Source organism: Neoarius graeffei, chromosome 10 (genome assembly GCF_027579695.1).
Source record: "Neoarius graeffei isolate fNeoGra1 chromosome 10, fNeoGra1.pri, whole genome shotgun sequence".
NCBI classification, from domain to species: domain Eukaryota; kingdom Metazoa; phylum Chordata; class Actinopteri; order Siluriformes; family Ariidae; genus Neoarius; species Neoarius graeffei.
In genome coordinates, this window is record NC_083578.1 from 77,416,308 (window position 1) to 77,440,436 (window position 24,129).

The 24,129-nt window shown below is 43.2% G+C and overlaps 1 protein-coding gene across 2 annotated transcripts in view; it reads right to left on the reverse strand.

Annotated features, from left to right (window-relative positions):
* The window catches only part of phf19 (PHD finger protein 19), a 127,540-nt gene that overhangs the window by 10,205 nt on the left and 93,206 nt on the right, over nt 1-24,129 (reverse strand). For both annotated transcript variants that reach the window (XM_060932351.1, XM_060932352.1), the window contains 3 exons: nt 21,592-21,658; nt 19,699-19,784; nt 10,067-10,162 (listed from right to left, as the gene is read on the reverse strand). In XM_060932351.1, coding sequence (XP_060788334.1) covers nt 10,067-10,162; nt 19,699-19,784; nt 21,592-21,658 — 249 coding nt within the window. The remainder of the gene's footprint in view (nt 1-10,066; nt 10,163-19,698; nt 19,785-21,591; nt 21,659-24,129) is intronic.

The window sequence follows — 24,129 nt, forward strand, 5'->3', positions numbered from 1 at the left end:
GATTTAAAAGAGCTGAAAGATGCAGGCACTTTAATTGATTAATGTGGGAAATGCGCTCGGTATAATATGGATTTATTACAAAAATACATGCGTGTATTTATTATTTTGAAAACCCACCAGCCGACTGATCTGGCACATTTTAATTGCGCGACAGTAATGACGTAAATACCAGCGCGACGGACTCGTGTCCGAAAGCTTTTTTTTTTTTTTTTCATTTTACCAATGAGCTCACTATATAGTCCTCTATAGAGTAATTCCCTATATAGGGAGTAGTGAACAAGTGAGTGATTTTGGACATGGCTTGATTTCCGCTGTATGTTTTACTTCTGTCCTACGATGTCTCGCACAGGTCTCAACGAATCTCGTTTACAGTCATTGCTTTGACATATGGACATATTACATAGCATATTTCAAAACACCCATAACTTGCTATAGCAGTGACAAAATAGCTATCAAAAATGCATTCCTATATTTAATAAAATGAGATAAATAGAATTTTGATGAAAAAAATAATGCCTTCAGTTCCCCTTTAAAGAACAAAACTCTCAAGACATGTCTTTTTCAGAAAAGAATCAAACTTGAGGTGGTAGCTGTAACTCTGCTTCACATCAGGCTGCGTCGATTATTTCCCGATAACCGTATGCCCAGTCCCATTTTATTCCTGACACAACTGAGCAAAAATGCCCTTCCAGCCTTGAACACTCAGCCACTGCTCACTAATCCTAAGAGCACATTTTGCCGATGGCTAGAACTTGAATTCTCTTCACAGACTGCCTCGGAAGTGGAAGTTTCCAGGCATGTTGATCTACAAAGGCCTGTCACGGTAAATAATCTATAATGCGTCATCATATTTCTACGAAAGCTGCCAGGGGTGGTTAATCCAGCGCTCAGTGAGCTGATGGACAGCTGTTGCTGGTTTCTGGCTCTAAAGCAGCACCAAGCATGCAAGAAGTGCCACCACTGAAGGAGAAGATCTTTTCAGACCTAGCTTTTTGCATCATGCTGCAGACACAAGGCTGGAAATCATGGCCAGACAGCAGCAGTGATGATTTTTAAAAAAAGGATGCAAGTGGGAGTTTAGCTGGCCTTGGTTAACGGACTGCTTCACAACCAGAAAGAAGCATTTATAATGGTGGAGGCAGAAAATGGAACAAGGAGAAATTAATCTCTCACAAAACACTGTTTCTTAGAATGACATTCTTCCTGGACAACAGAAAGTGTGAAAACTTTTACAATCTGTAATACGCACATACGAAACGACCCCAACCCTATGTGCCATCCCTCTTCCTTCGGTAAACCTGTGATGCATGGTGTTCATTGAAATGATTGGATCTTAAGTTATGATGCAGTAACAAGCTTAAACATCCAGGACAGGATTTCACCAAGGTTTACCAATCTCCATTTCTGAAAAGAACGCAGTAAAACTATGTTTTTTTGTACTTTTGCCCATCTGCACACTCAATTCCACTGAAACTTCATGTTTTATCAAGTTTACGAGGCTTTAGCACTGAGTCAAAGCTGAGCAATACCACAGTCATTTTATTTTTCCACACACTGGCAGCAGGAGGGCTGACTCACATGCGGGACTGACGGACGACTAACCTCCGCACAGCTCAGAGAGGTTAGCGCAAGCAAAAATGCAAGAACGTTGGACTTATTAAAAAAAAAAAAAAAAAGATATTGAACTACACAGCAGGCCCATATGTTTGGAAAGGTTCTAATCATTTTGGAAAATAAATATAAAAATATGCACTTCTGTTCATCTCTTGCAGATTTCCTGAAACCAACTTGTATTTCTACAAACTAAACTATCTGTAAATCTCCGATACGTCTCCTGGTTATGGTCTATAAAATCAGTCTCTCCCTTTTGAGTAAAACATGCTGTTCATATACGATACATATTTTAAACTAGGCTTCAATAAATGCTCACGCAATGCCATGAAAGCAGTCATTTCGACACATCACATGGCTTGACGGGTAAATCTATTCATCTGAATATTCCCACTGAGAGAACGGGAGAGAGTTTGGTTGTTCAAGCTTTAACACAGCCTCTTGTTTTCTGTTGGAGTTCATGCTTCACAATTATCACTTTATAGTCAAGAAATCGCAAAACATGTGGCTGAATCTCCAGCTGGTGCCGTGGACACAATGCATAGTAATCAATCACCCCCCAGTCCTGCATGGGCCTGTAATCATCTTCCTCTTTTTTTTTTTTTTTGGTTATTGATAAGAATAAGCACATTTCCCTACTTGGCCAAACCTCTCAGTTTGTTTTAGGGTCATAATCACAGATTTCCTGTAAAATTATAAAGCTGTCGAAAGCATATACAAACAGCCATGGCCTCACTTTCGCTTGAGACCTCAAGATTGGCATAGGAATAGTTTTTAGCATTAACAATAAATCTAATACAGTAATTTTTATGATAAGTGATTTATATAGGTAGCGGTCTGAATGAACGACCATGACGTCCGTAACGTCACAGCAGGAAGTCCATCGGTCTCATCGCCATTTCCGCTATACTAAAACACAGAGCTGACTGCAACGCTGACCCTCCATTTTGAGCCAACTTCTCGCCATGCCATGTAAATATGTTGCTGGCGGGTGCAGCAACACGACAGAAGGTGGATTTACGTTGCATTCATGGCTCAAGAATGTTCAAACTGCAAAGATTTAGATGCATTTTGCAAGTAGTTCATGGGCACATTGGGCGCCTATGAAGTGGTCTCTCCTCTGCTCTGCACATTTTACTGAAGACTCGTATGACACCCAGAGGTTGAGGAGCGTTGGCTATAAACCTGTATTGAAAGAGGGTGCAGGATCAACAATTAAAGAAAAAAAAGCTACAAGAAAAGGAAAGCAAGTTTAGTTGCACCAGTTCTACAGGAGTAAGCTGAGGGTTGTTGGTAAAACCCAGGACGGAATGGGATGTGACGCATCGCTTGGGCAGTGACCTCCCCGCGGTTGTCACCAAAACCGGTGACGTCCCGTTCCATCCCGGGTTTTAGTAATTGCCTAAGCAGAGCAGTAATGGCGGAGTACTCAGTATGGAAAGAATGAATGGACCAGCTGTCTTATTTCTAAACTGGATATTGCTGCCATCTCGCCCTTACGTGGAAGAAGCGAATGAACGGAGAACTGAACGAACAACTGAAAGTCAGATTGTTTCAGAACAATCGGCCACAAGATCGGCCTTCAAGAAGCGAGAACACAGATGGGTAAGCTCCGACTCTCATTTGGATTAAAAAAAAAAAAATGCTTACCTGCATTTAGATTAATACAACCCCGATTCCAAAAAAGTTGGGACAAAGTACAAATTGTAAATAAAAACGGAATGCAATAATTTATAAATCTCAAAAACTGATATTGTATTCACAATAGAACATAGACAACATATCAAATGTCGAAAGTGAGACATTTTGAAATTTTATGCCAAATATTGGCTCATTTGAAATTTCGTGACAGCAACACATCTCAAAAAAGTTGGGACAGGGGCAATAAGAGACTGGAAAAGTTAAAGGTACAAAAAAGGAACAGCTGGAGGACCAAATTGCAACTCATTAGGTCAATTGGCAATAGGTCATTAACATGACTGGGTATAAAAAGAGCATCTTGGAGTGGCAGCAGCTCTCAGAAGTAAAGATGGGAAGAGGATCACTGATCCCCCTAATTCTGCGCCGACAAATAGTGGAGCAATATCAGAAAGGAGTTCGACAGTGTAAAATTGCAAAGAGTTTGAACATATCATCATCTGCAGTGCATAATATCATCAAAAGATTCAGAGAATCTGGAAGAATCTCTGTGCGTAAGGGTCAAGGCCGGAAAACCATACTGAGTGCCCGTGATCTTCGGGTCCTTAGACGGCACTGCATCACATACAGGCATGCTTCTGTATTGGAAATCACAAAATGGGCTCAGGAATATTTCCAGAGAACATTATCTGTGAACACAATTCACCGTGACATCCGCCGTTGCCAGCTAAAACTCTATAGTTCAAAGAAGAAGCAGTATCTAAACATGATCCAGAAGCGCAGACGTCTTCTCTGGGCCAAGGCTCATTTAAAATGGACTGTGGCAAAGTGGAAAACTGTTCTGTGGTCAGACGAATCAAAATTTGAAGTTCTTTATGGAAATCAGGGACGCCGTGTCATTCGGACTAAAGAGGAGAAGGACGACTCAAGTTGTTATCAGCGCTCAGTTCAGAAGCCTGCATCTCTGATGGTATGGGGTTGCATTAGTGCGTGTGGCATGGGCAGCTTACACATCTGGAAAGACACCATCAATGCTGAAAGGTATATCCAGGTTCTAGAGCAACATATGCTCCCATCCAGACGACGTCTCTTTCAGGGAAAACCTTGCATTTTCCAACATGACAATGCCAAACCACATACTGCATCAATTACAGCATCATGGCTGCGTAGAAGAAGGGTCCGGGTACTGAACTGGCCAGCCTGCAGTCCAGATCTTTCACCCATAGAAAACATTTGGCGCATCATAAAATGGAAGATACGACAAAAAAGACCTAAGACAGTTGAGCAACTAGAATCCTACATTACACAAGAATGGGTTAACGTTCCTATCCCTAAACTTGAGCAACTTGTCTCCTCAGTCCCCAGACGTTTACAGACTGTTGTAAAGAGAAAAGGGGATGTCTCACAGTGGTAAACATGGCCTTGTCCCAACTTTTTTGAGACGTGTTGTTGTCATGAAATTTAAAATCACCTAATTTTTCTCTTTACATGATACATTTTCTCAGTTTAAACATTTGATATGTCATCTATGTTCTATTCTGAATAAAATATGGAATTTTGAAACTTCCACATCATTGCATTCCGTTTTTATTTACAAATTGTACTTTGTCCCAACTTTTTTGGAATCGGGGTTGTACATGTAACTTGTATTGTGTGTTTAAGTTACCGGTACAAGATGATTTAATTTGCTTCAGACCGTGATTGTCTCAGTTCATCTGATTATTTAATTAGCCTTTTACGTTTTATCAGTGAAAAACACATGCATGTACAGTACATGTATGTTGCATAAGTTATGACACCCATCCTGTTTTAATGAGAGTCAACCCACAATCAATGAAGTCAAATCAGTCTTAGTTGAGCAAGTCGGTAACGGCATTTCTTACTTTCACTATAAATTTTTTTATTTATATATGACTTTGGTCTGTAGCTGTCAAAGTGTATTAAATTTTCAAAAGGACATATCCAGGGTCGGCGGCACGGTGGTGTACTAGTTAGCACTGTTGCCTCACAGCAAGAAGGTCCGGGTTCGAACCCCATGGCCGGCGAGGGCCTTTCTGTGCGGAGTTTGCATGTTCTCCCCGTGTCCGCGTGGGTTTCCTCCGGGTGCTCCGGTTTCCCCCACAGTCCAAAGACATGCAGGTTAGGTTAACTGGTGACTCTAAATTGGCCGTAGGTGTGAATGTGAGTGTGAATGGTTGTCTGTGTCTATGTGTCAGCCCTGTGATGACCTGGCGACTTGTCCAGGGTGTACCCCGCCTTTCGCCCGTAGTCAGCTGGGATAGGCTCCAGCTTGCCTGCGACCCTGTAGAACAGGATAAAGCGGCTAGAGATAATGAGATGAGATATCCAGGGTCACTGGTTCGATCCTGAGCCCGGGTTCCTGCCTGTATGGAGGTTCACATGTTCTCCCTGTGCTCATCTGGGTTCTCTCCAGCTCTAACATCATCCCAAACATGTTGGTAGACAATCGGCTATGATCGTTAAATTGTCCTGAGGTGTGAACATGTGCTTCTGTGTGATAAATTTGTCGCCCCGTCCAGGGTGTATTCCAGCCTCGCACCCACTGTTCCTGGGACAGGCTCCAGACCCACTGCTAGCCCGAACAGGATGAAGTGGTGACTGAGTACAAGTGACTGAAGAGTGAACATACCGTCCCACAAGATCGTCACGTTCGAAACGGGAAATAATTTCAAGGTGAAGCCCAAATGCAGCAGCAGGCTGGTTTTATCCATCTAAGCTTTTGAAGCAAACCCTAAACCACTGCTTTGAGAACAGATTCTCCGTCAAGCAAACAAGCATGCTGAACTCTCGATGCAAAAAAGGTTGAAAAAGCAAAGTCTACAAAATCATGGAAACTGAAGGACTAAATCAATGAGTTAAAATACCATGTATTAAAGCTATAAAGACAATCAAATAGCTGCAAATATGAATGACGCAATGTTAGTCAGCCGTGAATCTGTGAGAAACACCTAGCTAAACAACTTCTGACAAACGCAACAATGATTTAACCCTTTCACCACCCCAAACTGCTACATCAGTCTGGAAACAAGCTCAACCATGAGCGACTGCTCACTTACGTATCCCCCCGCTCTCGCTTATATCAGAACGCAAGCGATCGAAAGAACAGGACACTTATTATGAATGTTGACTTCAACAAATAATGAACCCTGAAACAAGTAAGTAAAGAGCAGTGTCTCTCCCCAGGGATTTCAAATAGCATCCTGGTAAACTGGCATTTTGAAATAGCGTCAAAATCCACGCCATATGTTTCGTAAATAAATTCGGTCGGTAAACAGGAAGTCGATGTGCGACAGACCTGAAAACGGTAAAGGCACCAAACTTCAGCTTGTGGTTCAAGTACCAAGTGGCTATGATTTGTGGCTGCTGAGAAAAAGGGTGTTTCGGACAGACGGATGTAAACCAGTACCCTCCCCACTTCCTTCGGAGCAGGGGTATAAATATCAAGCAGTTGTGATTTGTAGTTGCTGAGAAAAGCGTTATGAAAATTTTGAAGATACATTCAGTCGGTAAACAGGAAGTTGATGTGCGACAGACCTGAAAACGGTATGCATGGTATCGAACCCCAAGCTGAAGTTTGGGACCAAGTGGCTATGATTTGTGGTTGCTGAGAAAAAGGCCATTTCAGACAGATGGAAATACGGTGATATGGACGGACAGAGGTAAACCAGTACACACACACACACACACACACACACCCCTCCCCCCTTTGGAGCAGAGGTATAAATATGGACTTTATCATCATTCATTCAGACCATTATCATGAGAGACCACTATTCCAGTCTCACTGTCGTAGGGAAACCCATGTATTTTATATCCCAATTGGTTGAGAAGTTAGACTTCCTGGGATATCCTATGACAATTTAGACCGTTACTTTACATTAAGGTTACACATCTTCCTTTCGGTAAACATTAGTGGATAAAATGCAAATATCCTTATGAATATTAATCATGGTTTTACACTGTATTAAAGAAATTGCTAAAATTTCAGAGGAGAATAAAAATGTTTTATTCCCATTCTATTATTTGATTGAACACACCTGTGTAAAAGCACATTAGTGTAGACACCTGTATGCTGCAAGTGAGAAGAAATTGATGAAAATGACGTCTAATGTACACAAATTATGGTGGTTGATTTTTAGGTTTGGTTGTTTGGGCCAGATTGTTATTTTCAAGATAAAATCAATAAGCAATTTACCTGTAATTTATATTTGCACACCTGTGGATTTACTCGTGTTCAGTATTTTGCTATAAAATTGTTAGTTATTTTTTTCATGGTGCGGTTTCCATCAAATCCTGCGCTCTGATTGGCTGGCGAGCGGGTCCGTATCCTACGATATGGACCCCAGTTACGGACCTCTGGTGACTCGCTCGTTCACAACAATAAAAAACAGTGTAGAATTTTTTGTCAACATTTATCTAAGATTTATTTATAAGATTTTTGATAATCTTAAATTTTTGCCAGCATTTCTCAGGAGAATAGCATTAATTTTACAGCATGGATATCGATAACGACAGTCTTCACAGCGAAAGCGAGTTTTACTACCCTGAGGAAGAAGAAATAAAATAAACATTTCAGGAGAAAGCTAAAAACCTGTAATTGTTGCTAACACCCAGCAAAAACATGGCTGAATCCTGAATGACTCCTATTTGTATAAATAGGGGACTACATAGGCAGCAAAATGTAGTTTTTCCTGCCATGGAAGTGCACTTGTATACCGAGGAGGAAGCCATTTGCATTACAGCCGTGAATGAGGATTCAAAATGGCGGCTCAGCTCGGTTTTCCCTTTTGGGCGCTCTCGTTTTCTGTTAGAATTTGGTAAAGAAAAAATAAATATATTATTTACCAGCTTAAGGTCGGTCTGTATGGTGAAATACCGTGACCCCGGCCTTGAATACTGACCTCGGCCCAGAGGGCCTCGCTCAGTACTTTCAAGACCTCGGTCACGGTATTTCACCATACGGACCTCCCAGCTGGTAAATAACATATTCTTGAGGCAGAATTCCTCTAGTTTCCACTCGTACTGAATGTGTCACTATGACGTGCGCACACACAAGTTCACTATATTTTCTTTTAAAATTGTGTACTGGCTTATACAGAATTTATCATAGTGTTAACAGTATTTCTGAAATAAAATTATATAGGGTGGCACGGTGGTGTAGTGGTTGGCACGGTCACCTCACAGCAAGAAGGTTCTGGGTTCAAGTCCAGTAGCTGACAGGGGCCTTTCTGTGCAGAGTTTGCATGTTCTCCCCGTGTCTGCATGGGTTTCCTCCGGGTGCTCCGGTTTCCCCCACAGTCCAAAAGACATGCAGGTTAGGCTAATCGGTGGCTCTAAATTGACCGTAGGTGTGAATGTTTGTTTATCTCCATGCATCATGTATGCGATGACCTGGCAACTTGTCCAGGGTGTACCCCGCCTCTCGCCCATAGTCAGCTGGGATCAGCTACAGCTTGCCCACGACCCTGCACAGGATAAGTGGCTACAGATAACGGAGTTATATAGCAGTCTGGTGAAATAATTTCTAAATATACTTATTATACGATGCATGTCATTGAGTCACCATCCTTTAGTCAATTCACACCAAGGATACCAAGAGTCAAGACCAAATAACCGATTCCTGAATTCCAGGCACTGAAACCTAAATTAAACCCAAAGCTTTCGAGTCCACACACAGAAAATTAATATACGTTATTTACCAGCTGGGAGGTCCGTATGGTGAAATACCGTGATCGAAGTCTTGAAAGTACTGAGCGAGGCTGTCTGGGCCGAGGTCACGGTATTTCACCATACGGACCGACCTTAAGCTGGTAAATGATATTTTTTTCTTTACCAAATTCTAACAGAAAACGAGAGCGCCCGAAAGCGAAAACCGAGCCGAGCCGCCATTTTGAATCCTCATTCATGGCTGTAACGCAAATGGCTTCCTCCTCGGTATACAAGTGCACTTCCATGGCAGGAAAAAAACTACATTTTGCCGCCTATGTAGTCCCCTATTTATACAAATAGGAGTCATTCAGGATTCAGCCATGTTTTTGCTTGGCGTTAGCAAGTTAGAGGTTTTTAGCTTTCTCCTGAAATGTTTTTCATTTCTTCTTCCTCAGGGTAGTAAAACTCGCTTTCACTGAAGACTGTCATCACCACCCATGATGTAAAATGAATGCTATTATGCTGAGAAATGCTGGCAAAAATTTAAGATTTTTGATAAAAATCTTACAAATAAATCTTATAAAAAAAAAAGTTGACAAAAATTGCTACCATGTTTGTTGTGAATGAGCAAGTCGCCAGAGGTCCGTAACCAGCGTCCGTACCGTAGGATACGGACCCGCTCGCCAGCCAATCAGAGCACAGGATTTGATGGAAACCGAACCGTGAAAAAAATAAATTCATGTTATCATTTTTGTTCTGCAATGAAAAGCTTCTGTAGATGAAATGTGCTGCTGCTTAACCATGGTATGTCCTCTTATCCCAGGTGTACATCCGTATTTATTAATTTCATGCATGTGCCTGTAAACACCAAGTGCCATTTTGTACTTTACATTTATATATGATTAATTCAGAATCTATTATTTCATTAAAAAAAAAAACCCTAAGACAGCATTGTGGATTGCATTTGACTGAAATTTAATTGTATTTGATATTTATAAAAAAAAAACAATTAAGAAACGATTAACTGATAGATTTATTTGGTTAGATAATTATTAAAAAGTAATTGCTAAATTAATTGCAGCCCTACTGTGCACGTATTCCTCTTTAAGGAATGAAGAGGCCTCTGAAAGTGCGAAATGTGTCGTACCTGAAGTCGTAGGACACACTGGTAGCGGCAGAGCCTGAAGTGCTCGCTGCATCTGTTGAGTCCTGATCCAGACTGAACGTCCGTCCGGAACTAGTACTAGAGAGAGAGAAAAATAGATGTGCAAAAAGTTCAGAGAGTTATTTCTTTCTTCTTCCCATCTCCGAAACCACTCGTGAACCCAAAGTCACAGTGTCTTAGTACTACACAGTACACTGCGTTTACTGCATCTCATCACACCGGCTGGCTGCCTCCAGCTGAGCTCTGTATAGAACAGAAATCAGGATTCAAAAGAACCCCACTTGGTTTGGGAGCCAAACATGGCCTTCTCTGAACAGAGAAACTATTTCACACTTTTTTTTTTTATATAAAAGACGTCAACAAGCTCTCAGAAATTCTTGTAACTGCGTCTCTGCACCGATTGTCCCTGCACTGTTTATCGCACTCTTATTATTCAAGCCTGCTAGGGAGATGATAACCTTTACCGAGAAGTGTAATTAAATCGCTTCATTCTCTCTTGCTAAAAATGATTTCAGCTGGAGGAGGGGGGGAAAAAAAAATAAAACCGACAGAACCTTTTAAACTCCTCAAAAAGGGGAGCGCATGCAAATTAAAGTGATTGTTCAGAAGTCAATAATTGGCTATTTAATTCAATTAGAAGAAAAGGGAAAGGTTACGCGTGCCACATGCTCAGACATACACGCCCACAGAAAGAGAGAGAAAAGAAGGAAAAAAGTCAAAGGAGCAGAGCTGGCATTCGATTATTATTAAAAGATTCAATTATTATAAAGCTTGTGGACAAAGAGAAGCGGTGTTCCACTTCTTATCCACTGTGGTGCCGATAAGACCATCACCAGAGGGAGGATAAAAAGATGAAACTGAATGCTACAGCTATAGCACACAGGAGCAATAATTTAATTTAAAAAAAATTAAAAGAAAAAAAAAAAAAAAAACTCAAGTGCAAGAATTTGCACACCCTCAAAACACAATTAAGACGACTGCTCTCATCATATCACCACTGGATGTCCATTTCTAAATGTAAAATAAATATTCCCTAATCATCTGCAAGCCCATGAACTGCTTCCAAACTCTGGTGTAACATCATTTTGATCCTCCGAGTTACATATCGTACCTCATGTTTGGGACAGCCGTCTTGCTGCCGACACGTTTTTATCTTTCTGAAAGCATTTTATAACTTGCTCACTAAAAAAAATAAATAAATAAAATAAAAAAAACCCACCACCTTCTGCACCCTGCTGTATTTATAATAGAGAACTCAGAAAAAAGGAAAACCTTACTCAAGACAAGCTGATAAGACGACAATATAAATACAAAAATGCTTCCAATAGCTCCAAAGTGCTTCATTCTTAAGGCAATTTGCCACTAATTACAATTGCTTATTGACTGAAGCACATCATTCATTATCCATTTAGAGTTAGATTTAATGTTAGGGAATAATCATGAAACAGGTTAGTTCCCGTCAATGTTATAAGAGCTGCCGTTTTAGAAAACCAGAACGTCAAGGACGTAGTCGCTCATCTGGCCAGCCATCAAAAACAACCATGACGACCAAAAACAAACAGAACTGAAACGTGAATGTCAGAGAGGACCGACATCCACGACTAATTATTTACAACAGGAAAATCAACAAAAGACTAAAATTTTGTTTCTTGACGGAAGAGCGACCCAAAACATCGATCAGAACTGAATTTGCATGATAAATGAGACACGAGATACAATTCTAGTCAGAAGAAAAGTTTACCTAATTACTAGTTTGTCAGCAAAACTTGACAATACAATGACCAAGTTTTGTGCAGAAGGTCTACTTCTTTCAAATAAAACAACCAGAACTGAAATCCATTGAGAACTCTGAGGAGATATGATTTAACTGAAAATAAACTAAGTTGTAAAGACAACCAACAAACAAACGACCAGGTTTTGTTCCCCGAGGGGAAGATCTAATCAAAATATCGATCAGAACTGAAATCAGGTGAGAACTGCGAAAGGAGATACAATTCTAATGAGAAGTCTCAAAATTCATCAAGTTGACCTAATTAGCAGTTCCTTTGCAAAAAATTGACAGCACAATGACCAAGTGTTGTGCAGAAGGTCTAGTTCTTTCAAATAAAACTAGACCTAAAATCCATTGAGAACTCAGGGAGGAGATATGATTTAAAGGTGGGGTATGAGATTTTTTTCAGAACTATTTACCATACTGCTTGAAAAGCTCCTCACACCCATGTTGCAATCAGTACAATAGAAGGTTTGACCCAAAAACGAAATATTTTAATCCAGTCTACAGTGTAAAAGAAAGGAAAAACGCCATCCAATCATATCGAGGTACCACCTCAAAATGATTGGATACTGACACGTCAATCAGACTGAAGCCCGCAAGCAGCCCAGCCCTTCTGTGTGTGTGTGTGTGTGTGTGTGTGTGTGTGTGTGAGTGAGTGAGAGAGAGCAGCCCCTCCCCCAACCCGCGTGCTGCGAGCAGAGTGTCACACAGAGCGTCACACAGAGTGCAGGATTTTCTCAGTGCGCTCCCTCCAAACAACGGGGATTTACACGAAAACGGAAGGAGATATTCACAAAATTCTTTCACAATGAGCGCCACAAGGATCTCCTGAACACACTGATGTAATTTTTGTCTGTAGTGTAAAAAATGAGGTCACTAGAGCGAGTTAAAAACGAGTGACTTTTCTGCCAAGTTTATAATGGCAGTCTGGGGCTGCGCGCCTGTCCTCTCCTCACTTTCAGGCTTCTCATTCAAAAACTGCAAGTCCTATTGTGTAGGTAGACACATTGTGTGAATCAGGACAAGTGTGGCTACTACTTTTGAGAAAATTGTGTGTGTGGAGTGAAAATTGGGGCTGAAAACACAGTTTAAATGAGAAAGTTTGAGCTATTTTTCCAAGCTCTCTACACTCTCCACTGGTGTGTAACGCAATAGACACCCATTATAAAGGCTGACTTTCTCAGGCTTTATAAGGGGGAGGAGGGGTGGAGACGCAGGGGGTGGGAGCATGGCGAGGGCGGGCGCGTTTCTTTTCAAAATATAGCTTGTGGGAACCGTTATTCCAAAATCTCATACCCCACCTTTAACTGAAAATAAACTAAGTTGTAAACAAATAGTTTACAACAGGAAAATCAACAAACAACCAAGCTTTGTTCCTCAAGGGAAGATCTACCCAAAACAATCAGAACTGAAATCAGATGAGAAAATGTGAAGAGAAAACTCTAGCGAGAGGCCTAATTACTAACTTGTTAGCAAAAAATTTGACAAAACAACAATGGAGTTGTGTGCGGAGTGATGAGTTCTTTCAAACAAAAACAATCAGAACGGAAACCCATGGAGAACTGACAGAGGAGATACGATTTAAAGGAATTGTAGACGGATGATGGACGCCATGCCATGGCAACAGCTCATTGGCCTTACGACCAGATGAGCTAATTAAATCAACATATTCTGATCTAAATGAATCAAGGACTGTGTTCTAGTACATACTGTATATAAACTATTCTCATCACGAGGGTCATTTTAATGTGCATATCCTGGACCAATTTAGTGGGTTTTTTTTTTATATGAAAGTATGTCCCTTTACACACTCATCCAGAAGAGTAATTTTGCACAAGGCCATTTGTCTACAGCAGAAAAAAAATAAACCAAAACGCGTCTGGAAAAATCCCAAGGGAGTCTGGAGCAATATTGAACCAAGATGATGCCACGGACGGTTGCCTCGGTACTTCGCTCTCTCGTACTTTCTACGTTTTTGTGCATTTCTTGCGCTTCTTCTCTGGTCACATACTCCAGAGAAGAACCCAAACATTGAAAAAACTTTACTGGTGGTTATTCCATCGATCCGGAAAGTTTTCCAGAGTTACTTGTTGGAGGAGCAGCAGCTCTCTATGGTCTCCGCCGAGGACGCCGGAGACACCGGGGGAAGCGAGCTGGTGCGCTTGTCAGACTGAGGCAGCGGGGGTTTCGCACTGCGCTCCCATCTATTCACCTGGCTAATGTCTGCTCTCTGGCCAACAAAATGGACGAACTGCTGCTCCTCAACTCGATGAACACGGATTTTAACAGATCTGCTGCCTTGTGCTTCACTGAAACCTGGCTCGGTGAGCACATCCCGGACACTTCTCTCCACCTGCCTGGATTTCACCTCCACCGAGCGGACCGCAAAACGGAGCTCCCGGGGAAAACGAGGGGAGGCGGAGTCTGCTTTTACATTAACGAAGGTTGGTGTACTGATGTCACTGTTCTAAACAAAATCATGCAGTCCTCATCTGGAGACATTCATAAACTGCAAACCGTTTTATGCTCCCCAAGAGTTTCCTTGTTTATTCTGGTTGGAGGGCGGCACGGTGGTGTAGTGGTTAGCGCTGTCGCCTCACAGCAAGAAGGTCCGGGTTCGAGCCCCGTGGCCGGCGAGGGCCTTTCTGTGCGGAGTTTGCATGTTCTCCCCGTGTCCGCGTGGGTTTCCTCCGGGTGCTCCGGTTTCCCCCACAGTCCAAAGACATGCAGGTTAGGTTAACTGGTGACTCTAAATTGACCGTAGGTGTGAATGGTTGTCTGTGTCTACGTGTCAGCCCTGTGATGACCTGGCGACTTGTCCAGGGTGTACCCCGCCTTTCGCCCGTAGTCAGCTGGGATAGGCTCCAGCTTGCCTGCGACCCTGTAGAACAGGATAAAGCGGCTAGAGATAATGAGATGAGATTCTGGTTGGAGTCTACATCCCTCCTCAGGCGTGTATTAATGAGGCGTTACAACACCTGGCTGACCAGATAAACAACGTGGAGAAAAAACACCCAGACTCTTTGCTCATTGTTTTGGGTGACTAACCGAGCAAACCTCAGCCACAAACTGCCAAAATATAAAAACAGCACATTAAGTGTCCCACCAGGGACACTAACACTCTGGACCATTGTTACACTGTTTTAAAGGACTCCTACCACTCTGTCCCTCGTGCAGCCTTGGGACTATCTGATCACTGCATTGTTCATCTTATCCCGACCTACAGGCAGAAGCTGAAATCTGCCAAGCCTCTAGTCAAGATGGTGAAATGGTTCGATAAGGCCAAAGTGGAACTACAAGCCTGCTTTGACTGCACTGATTGGAGTGTTTTTAGGCTGCAGCTTCAGACCTGCATGAACTGACTGATACCGTGACATCTTACATCAGTTTTTGTGAGGATGTGTGTGTGCCCACCAAGACCTTCCGCACATACAACAAACCCTGGTTCACTGCAAAACTCAGGCAGCTTCACCAGGCCAAGGAGGAGGCCTACAGAAGTGGGGACAGAGTCCTGTACAAACAGGCCAGAAACACACTCACTACGTTTACATGCACATAGAGAGAATCGAATTTCTGCCATTGCTCAACTGAAATCGAAGTTCAAAATGCCATGTATACACCTTAATTCGGCTGAAATTGAACCGAACTTGATTTCTCGGAATCGAGCTACACGACCTAGTTTATGCGATTTCTGCCGAGCTACTTTGTGCATGTATACCCTATCGAGCTAGTTGTCGAGCTACTTACTGCCCCTTCCGGAAGTGACGAGACCACAAGCGGGAAACACAACAGCCTCGGTCGGCATGACAACAGTAGTAGCGAGCAGCAGAAGAGGTCAGGAGGAACAAACGAAGAAGAGAAATTGGCGATGTAGAGCTCTCTGAAGTGTGGGTGGAGCACAGAGGACGGCAGGACAAAGCTTCTGGTACTAATAGGCTTTTTATTGTCAGACTTTTCAGTTTAACAGCCTACTTTTATTCTTGACACACACACACGCTGTGTTCTAGTCCCGGGATGAGCTCTCCCCTCTGCTCTCCCTCTGCCTCCTTAAATAGGGCGCGGTCCTGGGAAGACGCACAAACAGGTTAATTACCGTCAGGTGTAGTGATTCTGCCACTCACCTTCCCTGGCTCCGCCCTCCTGTCACAGACCGGCGCTTGACCACGCCCCCACTGCCACAGGCAAGCAGAAACGTGCACTTCTGGAGCAATGAGGAGACAGAGTTCATGCTCATTCAGCTTAAGGAGTTGAATATATTAAAATTCATGGACGGGAGAAAAACGCGCAATGAGAACACGGAACTGATAACTTTGTTTACACTCTGGAATAGCTCTTCATGACGACAACCGGAAGTGTACCAACACGATGGGGCGTGAAGCGCCACCTGTGGCTCGGGTGCACAATGGACCTCACACAATAGCCCGATTTCATTGTGTGCATGTAGGATTGGATTTCTCTGGCACCCTGCTGGGACCTTCAGCTCGATTACCGACAGCAGCTCGATTTGGATGTGCATGTAAACGTAGTCAGTGATGAAAGAGGTGAAAGCAGCTAAGAGGAGCTACGCTGAAAGGATCAAAAACAGCTTTTCAGCCAACGATCCGGCGTCAGTGTGGATAGGCCTGAAGAATATCACCAGCTACAGGAGACCATCCCCCAACACTGCAATGAACCATCAACTGGCTGACAAGTTGAATGTGTTCTACTGCAAATTTGACACATTCACACCTCTCCCCCCTCAGACATTAAAGACCCATTTTACACCCCCTGCTGTTCTGCCTCCTCTCGCCTCTGACCCCACACCAGCACTTGATCTGTGAATAGGATGTTTGTCAGCTTTTTCACAGACAGATGATCAGGAAGGCACCCGGCCCAGACAGTGCGTCACCCTCCTGTCTGAGGTGGTGTTTACATTAGACCATATCCGTCTCGTTTTCGTCGCGGATGCACTGTCTGTTCACATTAAAACGCCGGGAAACGACTCCACAGGCGGAACAACTTGAATCCGCCAGGGCCCACGTATTCAATCCATTACGTATCTGATCCGGTGCTGTGTAAACATTGAGGAACGAGGATGCGCTGTGCTGAGCTCTAGCTGACGTGGTCATTGGACAACGTCACTGACATCCACCTTCCTGATTCGCTGGCGTTGGTCATGCTACGTTGGTCATGTGACGCGACTGCTGAAAAACGGCGTGGACTTTCACTGCCTGCTATTTGTCCCGAATCACTGCTCGTGCGCTTCACTCACGCGCTCTGTGAGCTGCGCAGGGCCAGAGTGCGCACCCTCCAGAGGGCACTCGCTGTTCAGGGCGGAGTGATTTGGAGTGCAGGATGCCTGCGGAGCCAAGCGTATCCGTGTATTGGCGTTGCTGTGTGCACGCGAATCGTTTTAAAAACGTTAATCTGATGATCCGCTGATACGGTCTAATGTAAACACCACCTGAAGGTCTGTGCTGATCAGCTGGCCCCTCATCTTCACCCAGATCTTCAATAGATCCTTGGAGCTGTGTGAAGTCCCCTCATGCTTCCAATGCTCCACAATAATCCCGGTTCCCAAGAAAACCACCGTCACAGGACTGAATGACTACAGGCCTGTAGCCCTCACATCTGTAGTCATGAAGTCCTTCGAGAGACTGGTGTTGTCACACCTGAAGGACATCACAAACCCCCTGCTGGACCCCCTGCAGTTTGCCTACCGGGCAAACAGGTCAGCGGATGATGCAATCAATATGGGACTGCACTACATCCTGCAACACCTCGACACTGCAGGGACGTACGCCAGGATCCTGTTCGTAGACTTCAGTTCGGTGTTCAACACCTTTGTTCCAGACATCCTCCACACCAAGCTCACCCAGCTCACTGTGCCCTCCTCCACCTGTCAGTGGATTATAAACTTCCTGACTGACAGGAAGCAGCAGGTGAGGCTGGGGAGCATCACATCCAGCACCCAGACTATCAGCACTGGCACCCCCCAGGGGTGTGCGCTCTCCCCACTGCTATTCTCCTTTTATACCGACTGCACCTCAAGAGACCCATCTGTTAAACTCCTGAAATTTGCAGACGACACAACGGTCATCGGCCTCATCCAAGACAGTGACGAGTCTGCATACAGACGGGAGGTTGAACGGCTGGACTGTTAGTGCGGTCAGAACAACCTGGAGCTGAAAATGCTCAACACTGTGGAGATGACTGTGGACTTTAGGAGGAGCCCCCCCCACTCTGCCGCCCATCACCAACACCACTGTGACTGCTGTTGAAACCTTCAGGTTTCTGGGCTCCACAATCTTCCAGGACCTGAAGTGGGAGACCAACACAATCACCATCATCAAAAAGGCCCAACAGAGGTTGTACTTTCTGCGCCAGCTCAGAAAGCTCAACCTGTCTAAGGAGCTGCTGACACAATTCTACTCTGCCATCATTCAGTCTGCTCTCTGCTCTTCCATCACTGTTTGGTTTGGATCGGTCACCAAGCAGGACAAGAACAGACTGCAACGGACAATAAGGTCTGCAGAGAAAATTATTGGTGTCAGCCTGCCCTCCATCCAAGACCTGTACCTGTCCAGAGTCAGGAAACATCTCTGCAGACCCATCACACCCTGGTCACAATTTGTTTAAACTTCTCCCCTCTGGGAGACGCTATAGATCACTGTACACAAAAACAACCAGACACGAACATTTTTTCCCCCCTCAGGCTGTTTGTGATGAACAGCTAAAACCGGACTCAAATATCAGTAACATCAACTGTGAAATATCTGCACACTCATACAGTCATTCTGTGCACACTGTATATTTATATTTACTAAGTCATCCTTGCACTCTGCACCAAAAGATTCTACATGTACATAGCTTTGTGTTTTGTTTTTTGTCTACACTTTTTTTTCATCTGTTTGTACTAAGAGAGCCAAGTGAAACCGGAGTCAAATTCCTCGTGCGTGTTCACATACCTGGCAATAAAAATGATTCTGATTCATGACGTCACGTGCGGATCCGCCAGCAGGCTGAGAGACAAACACAGGAACACCTAATTTAGAGTACAGTCCCTCTTATTTCTTACCCTGGCAACAGTCAACTTGTGAATTGCCGATTTTCTTGGTCTTTTTCTTGGCTCTGCTTGGTCCTCGGCTTCGAGGGCCTCAGTGGATGCGGCACTTCGCCTTCTGTCAGGGGAGATGAACACGGCTGGCTCCTTTGGTGACACTGACACAAATGGAGATGGTATTGCTTTGGGAATTCTAACAGATGAAACTGCGTCTTTTTTCAGATCAAGTTGCTTCTTGAAACCCGTTTCCCACTGCAAATAGTTCTCCAAGTCATCAGACTTTACGAAGTGAGCCCCGCATATGATGCTGTGGTCTGTTGCATGTTGCCAGTTTTTCCAGGTGCCTCGCACAACGATGAGTACTAATCCCATCAAGATTGGTGTTGCTACACCCTCCTACGATACATCCGTTAACCATTTTAATAATTATGCGATAACATTGGAGAAGTTTGCAGAAAACCACCAGGTCGTTTTCTCAAACAAACCAGCGCTGACGTAGGATTCAGAAGGAGGCGTCCCGCACGCGACGTCACGAAACTCAATGTTTGCCGGGAGATCCAAATGCCAAATTTTTTCAGAGGCGGAGCAACTCACCTCAAATGGCTTGATTTCAACTGAATTTTTCTGGCATTGCGCAAGGTAAAAAAATTGCACAAAATGTGACAGATCATTTGACCAAAGTTCAATATAAAATAAGAGAATTACATTGATCTTGCTCCTAAATATACCCAAGATATGCCCTTTAAGCTGTTTTAAGTCAGGCAGGGGCATTTCCTCAGTCCTTCAGGTTTGTCTCACCTTTTCAAGCTCTGCAGCTCGTCGAGCGTAAAGTCGAAGATGTTCGCCATGTGGTGATTGGAGCTCCAGGTGGACATCATCTCATTCTGCAGGGAGAGCATCATTAAACACCACCACGATGTCCATTATCCTGCTCTGAATAGACCCCTTCGCAGTAAACGTCATTCATACGTAAGCGGAAATTGCGCGCGCAGCCTGGACCCAAAAAAGACTCAGAAATGCCTAGTTGTGTTGTCGGGTGTCAGAATCATAGCAGTGATGGGGTTAAAATGTTCAGAATTCCAGCAGGATCTCACCCATTCCAAAAAAACAAAAACCCGCCGACGTCTATGACTACAAGCCATCAAACGTGTAGACTGGGATGAAAGCACCATCAAAAATGCGCGGGTTTGCAGCGCCCACTTCATCACAGGTAAGATCAGGCTATTTATTAAATCTTTCTTTTTTATTCTTTCTAGTCTTCGTTTATTGATGTAGCAAAATACTTTGGTAACGTTTGTCTGATTAGCTGGGTCATAGTTACACAATGTAATGAATATTGTTAGCATGTTAACTTAGCTTAGCATGCAATTTTGTTTGTAGGAGAGGTCTCGCTTGACTCAAGCAGTCCAGATTTCGTGCCATCATCATGTGTGTATGCCGAAAATCACAATTTTAAAGCAAGGATGGAAAGGTAAAATTGTGTGCCCTCACTCTAAATGCCAACTTACGTTGACTGCTCTAACCGAGCTCCCGCCCCGTTCAGTTTCATTTCTGCTCTCTGCCTCTCGCTTTTTACGCAGCTCTGATTTCTCTTAGCTGCACTCTTTACACTATCATTCCTTTCATGCCATCACCTCCTGCAAATTGCTGTTTAGTGTTGGTATTTGCTGTTGTAGCTAAAGCCACATTGCCATCACATCACTGGCATAATTTGATTAAAACAAAATGAATATGAATGTCCCATTGTTAATCAAGTTGTACATGCCCGCACATAATCATATGCGTCTAAAGACTTGTAGGCACGAAGTTTTTCGTGGGTGTACACTGAAGTCTTGTCAATAAGGTACGAGTATATATCTGGCCATTGTATACCAGGGAACTTACTAACATCGTCCGTCCACTCTTTAATTAAATGCGGATCCGGTAGGCGATGTCCACTTGCTAGAGTTAACTTATTTATGTAGCATTCTCGATCTTGTAACGACAATTGTTTGGCATAATCTGACAGCTCATAATGCCGGTCTATGGGCAGCGCCATTGTTTCTGGGTCCAGGCTGCACGCGCATCCTGGCAACGGTCGGTTTGTTTACAAACATGCGAAGGGGTCTATTGCTGACACTCAAGTAGAATTACTCTTACTACAATGGAACGGCTACACGATTATCGCAATTCTGAAGCATCCTTTGAAGCTGGGTGTTTCAGGGCATTTGGGATGCAATTAGTTGTTCTGTGCTATTAGAGTGGAGTGTCAGATTGTTGTTGTTAAAGAAAAACAGGCCTAGGGATGAGAACCTGGAGGAATTTGTCATTAAAAGCTTTAGAAGTGAAGTGTAATCTCTTTAAGAGGAGAAACAAAGTAGGTGTAGCACAACTGTGATAAGAGGAGCAAAAGGGATGTCAGAGAATGCAAGTGTAAAGAAGAGGCAGCAAATGTATAAAATAGAACTTCAGTTAAGAGAGGTTTAAAAAAAAGTCAATACGGTCACACACAATAGAGCAGAATGAAATAAAGTAACAGAGCAGCGACACAGCAAGCTAGGATACAGCAGACAAACCGTTTATGTTCAGTCCCACGGCATGGTTTTATACAGACAGAAATCCAGTTCAGAATGGTGCAGCTAAGGGGCAAGGCTAAGAACGCTTTATCTTGAGCAATGACACTGTTGTAAGGTGGTTAGAAGCGGCGCTTACGTTGGGAATAGCATCCTCCAGCAGCCACTTGGACCTCTTCTTCCTCCGCTTCTCCACAGGAGCACAGCTGGAGACGAGACAAAGGCAAAAATAACTTCATTTAAATCAGCAGTGTTCAAAGATGCACAAAAAAAAAAAAAAATTGTATATATAAAATAAAAATTTAAAATAGCAAATGAGACATCTACAGTGGCATGCAAAAGTTTGGGCACCCTTGCTGAAAATGTCCGTTACTGTGAATAGTTAAGTGAGCAGAAGATGAACTGATCACCAAAAGGCATAAAGATAAAGACGAGACATTTCTTTTCAGCGTTTTCTGCAAGATGTGTATTTTTTTTTGTACAACTGGAGAGTGAAAAAAGAACAGGAACACCATGCGAAAGTTTGGGCACCCCAATACATTCGAGTTCTCAGGTAACCTTAACCAAGGTTCCAGACCTTAATTAGCTTATTGAGCTGTGGCTTGTTCAAATTCTTCATTAGGAAAGGTCAGATGATGCAGATTTCAAAGCTGTATAAATTCTTCGACTCCTCAAACTTGTCCTTAAAATCAACAGCCATGGGCTACTCTCAGCAACTCCCTCGCATTCTGAATAATAAAATAATTGATGCTCTCAAAGCAGGAGAAGGCTACAAGAACACAGCAAAGTGTTTTCAGGTAGCTGTTTCCTCAGATCGCAATGCTATTAAGAAATGGCAGTTAAACAGTGGAGATCAAGGTGAGGTCTGGAAGATGAAGAAAACTTTCTGAAAGAACTGCTCGGTGGATTGCTAGAAAGGCAAATAAAAACCCGTTTGACTGCAAAAGACCTTCAGAAAGATTTAGCAGACCCTGGAGTGGTGGTGCACTGTTCTACTATGCAGCGACACCTGAACAAATATGACCTTCATGGGAGAGTCATCAGAAGAAAACCTTTCCTGCATCCTCGCCACAAAATTCAGTGTCTGAAGTTTGCAAATGAACATCTAAATAAACCTGATGCATTTTGGAAACAAGTCCTGTGGACTGATGAAATCAAAATAGAACTTTTTGGCCACAATGTGCAAAGGTATGTTTGGAGGAAAAAGGGTGCCAAATTCCAGGAAAAGAACACCTCTCCAACTCTGAAGCATGGGTGTGGATCGATCATGCTTTGGGGTTGTGTTGCAGCCAGTGGCACAGGGCACATTTCACTGGTCGAGGGAAGCATGGATTCGAATAAATACCAGCAAATTCTGGAAGCAAACATCACACCATCTGTAAAAAAGTTGAAGTTAAAAAGAGGACGGGTCCTACAATAAGACGATGATCCAAAACACACCTCAAAATCTACAATGGAATACCTCAAGAGGCCCAAGCTGAAGGTTTTGGCCTGGCCCTCACAGTCCCCTGACCATCATTGAAAATCTGTGGATAGATCGCAAAAGAGCAGTGCATGCAAGACAGCCCAAGAAACTTGTAGAACTGGAAGCCTTTTGCAAGGACGAATGTGTGAAAATCCCCCAGGTAAGAACTGAAAGATTATTAGCTGGCTACAAAAAGTGTTTACAAGCTGTGATACTTGCCAAAGGGGGTGTTACTAGGTACTAACCATGCAGGGTGCCTAAACCTTTGTTTCAGGCCCTTTTCCTTTTGTCATTTTGAAAATGTAAAAAGATGAAAATAAAAAATAGTTTTTGCTTAAAATATAAAGGGAAGGACTCATCTTTAACTTTATGCCTTTTGGAGATCATTTCATCTTCAACTTGCTTAACTGGTCACAGCAACAGCAATTTTGACCAGGAGTGCCCAAACTTTTGCATACCACTGTATACTACAGTCTGGTACCTTTGCAGTAGGAATATAAATTCACGATACTGGGTTCAGGATTTGATTTATCCACAGTAATTTTGGGGGAGAGGAGAAGAATGAAAAAAAAAAAAATGAAAAAACCCCACCCCAGCATTAAATTTCATCTCATCTCATTATCTCTAGCCGCTTTATCCTGTTCTACAGGGTCGCAGGCAAGCTGGAGCCTATCCCAGCTGACTACGGGCGAAAGGCGGGGTACACCCTGGACAAGTCACCAGGTCATCACAGGGCTGACACATAGACACAGACAACCATTCACACTCACATTCACACCTACGGTCAATTTAGAGTCACCAGTTAACCTAACCTGCATGTCTTTGGACTGTGGGGGAAACCGGAGCACCCGGAGGAAACCCACGCGGACACAGGGAGAACATGCAAACTCCACACAGAAAGGCCCTCGCCGGCCACGGGGCTCGAACCCAGACCTTCTTGCTGTGAGGCGACAGCGCTAACCACTACACCACCGTGCCGCCCAACATTAAATTTATTGACTTAAATATTCCTTTTGTTAAATTTATATATAAATAAAAATCCTTTTGTTTCATTTTCTTAATAACCAACGTTTGTAAATGGAGTCTGTAGTACTCGATTTTTTTTAAATTAAAAGTTAACATCTGCCATTTCTTCTTAAACATTTGTACTACTTCGGTGTGCTTCTCTTTAGCTTTCAGCAGTCTGTATTTAAAAAAAAAAAAAATTTAAAA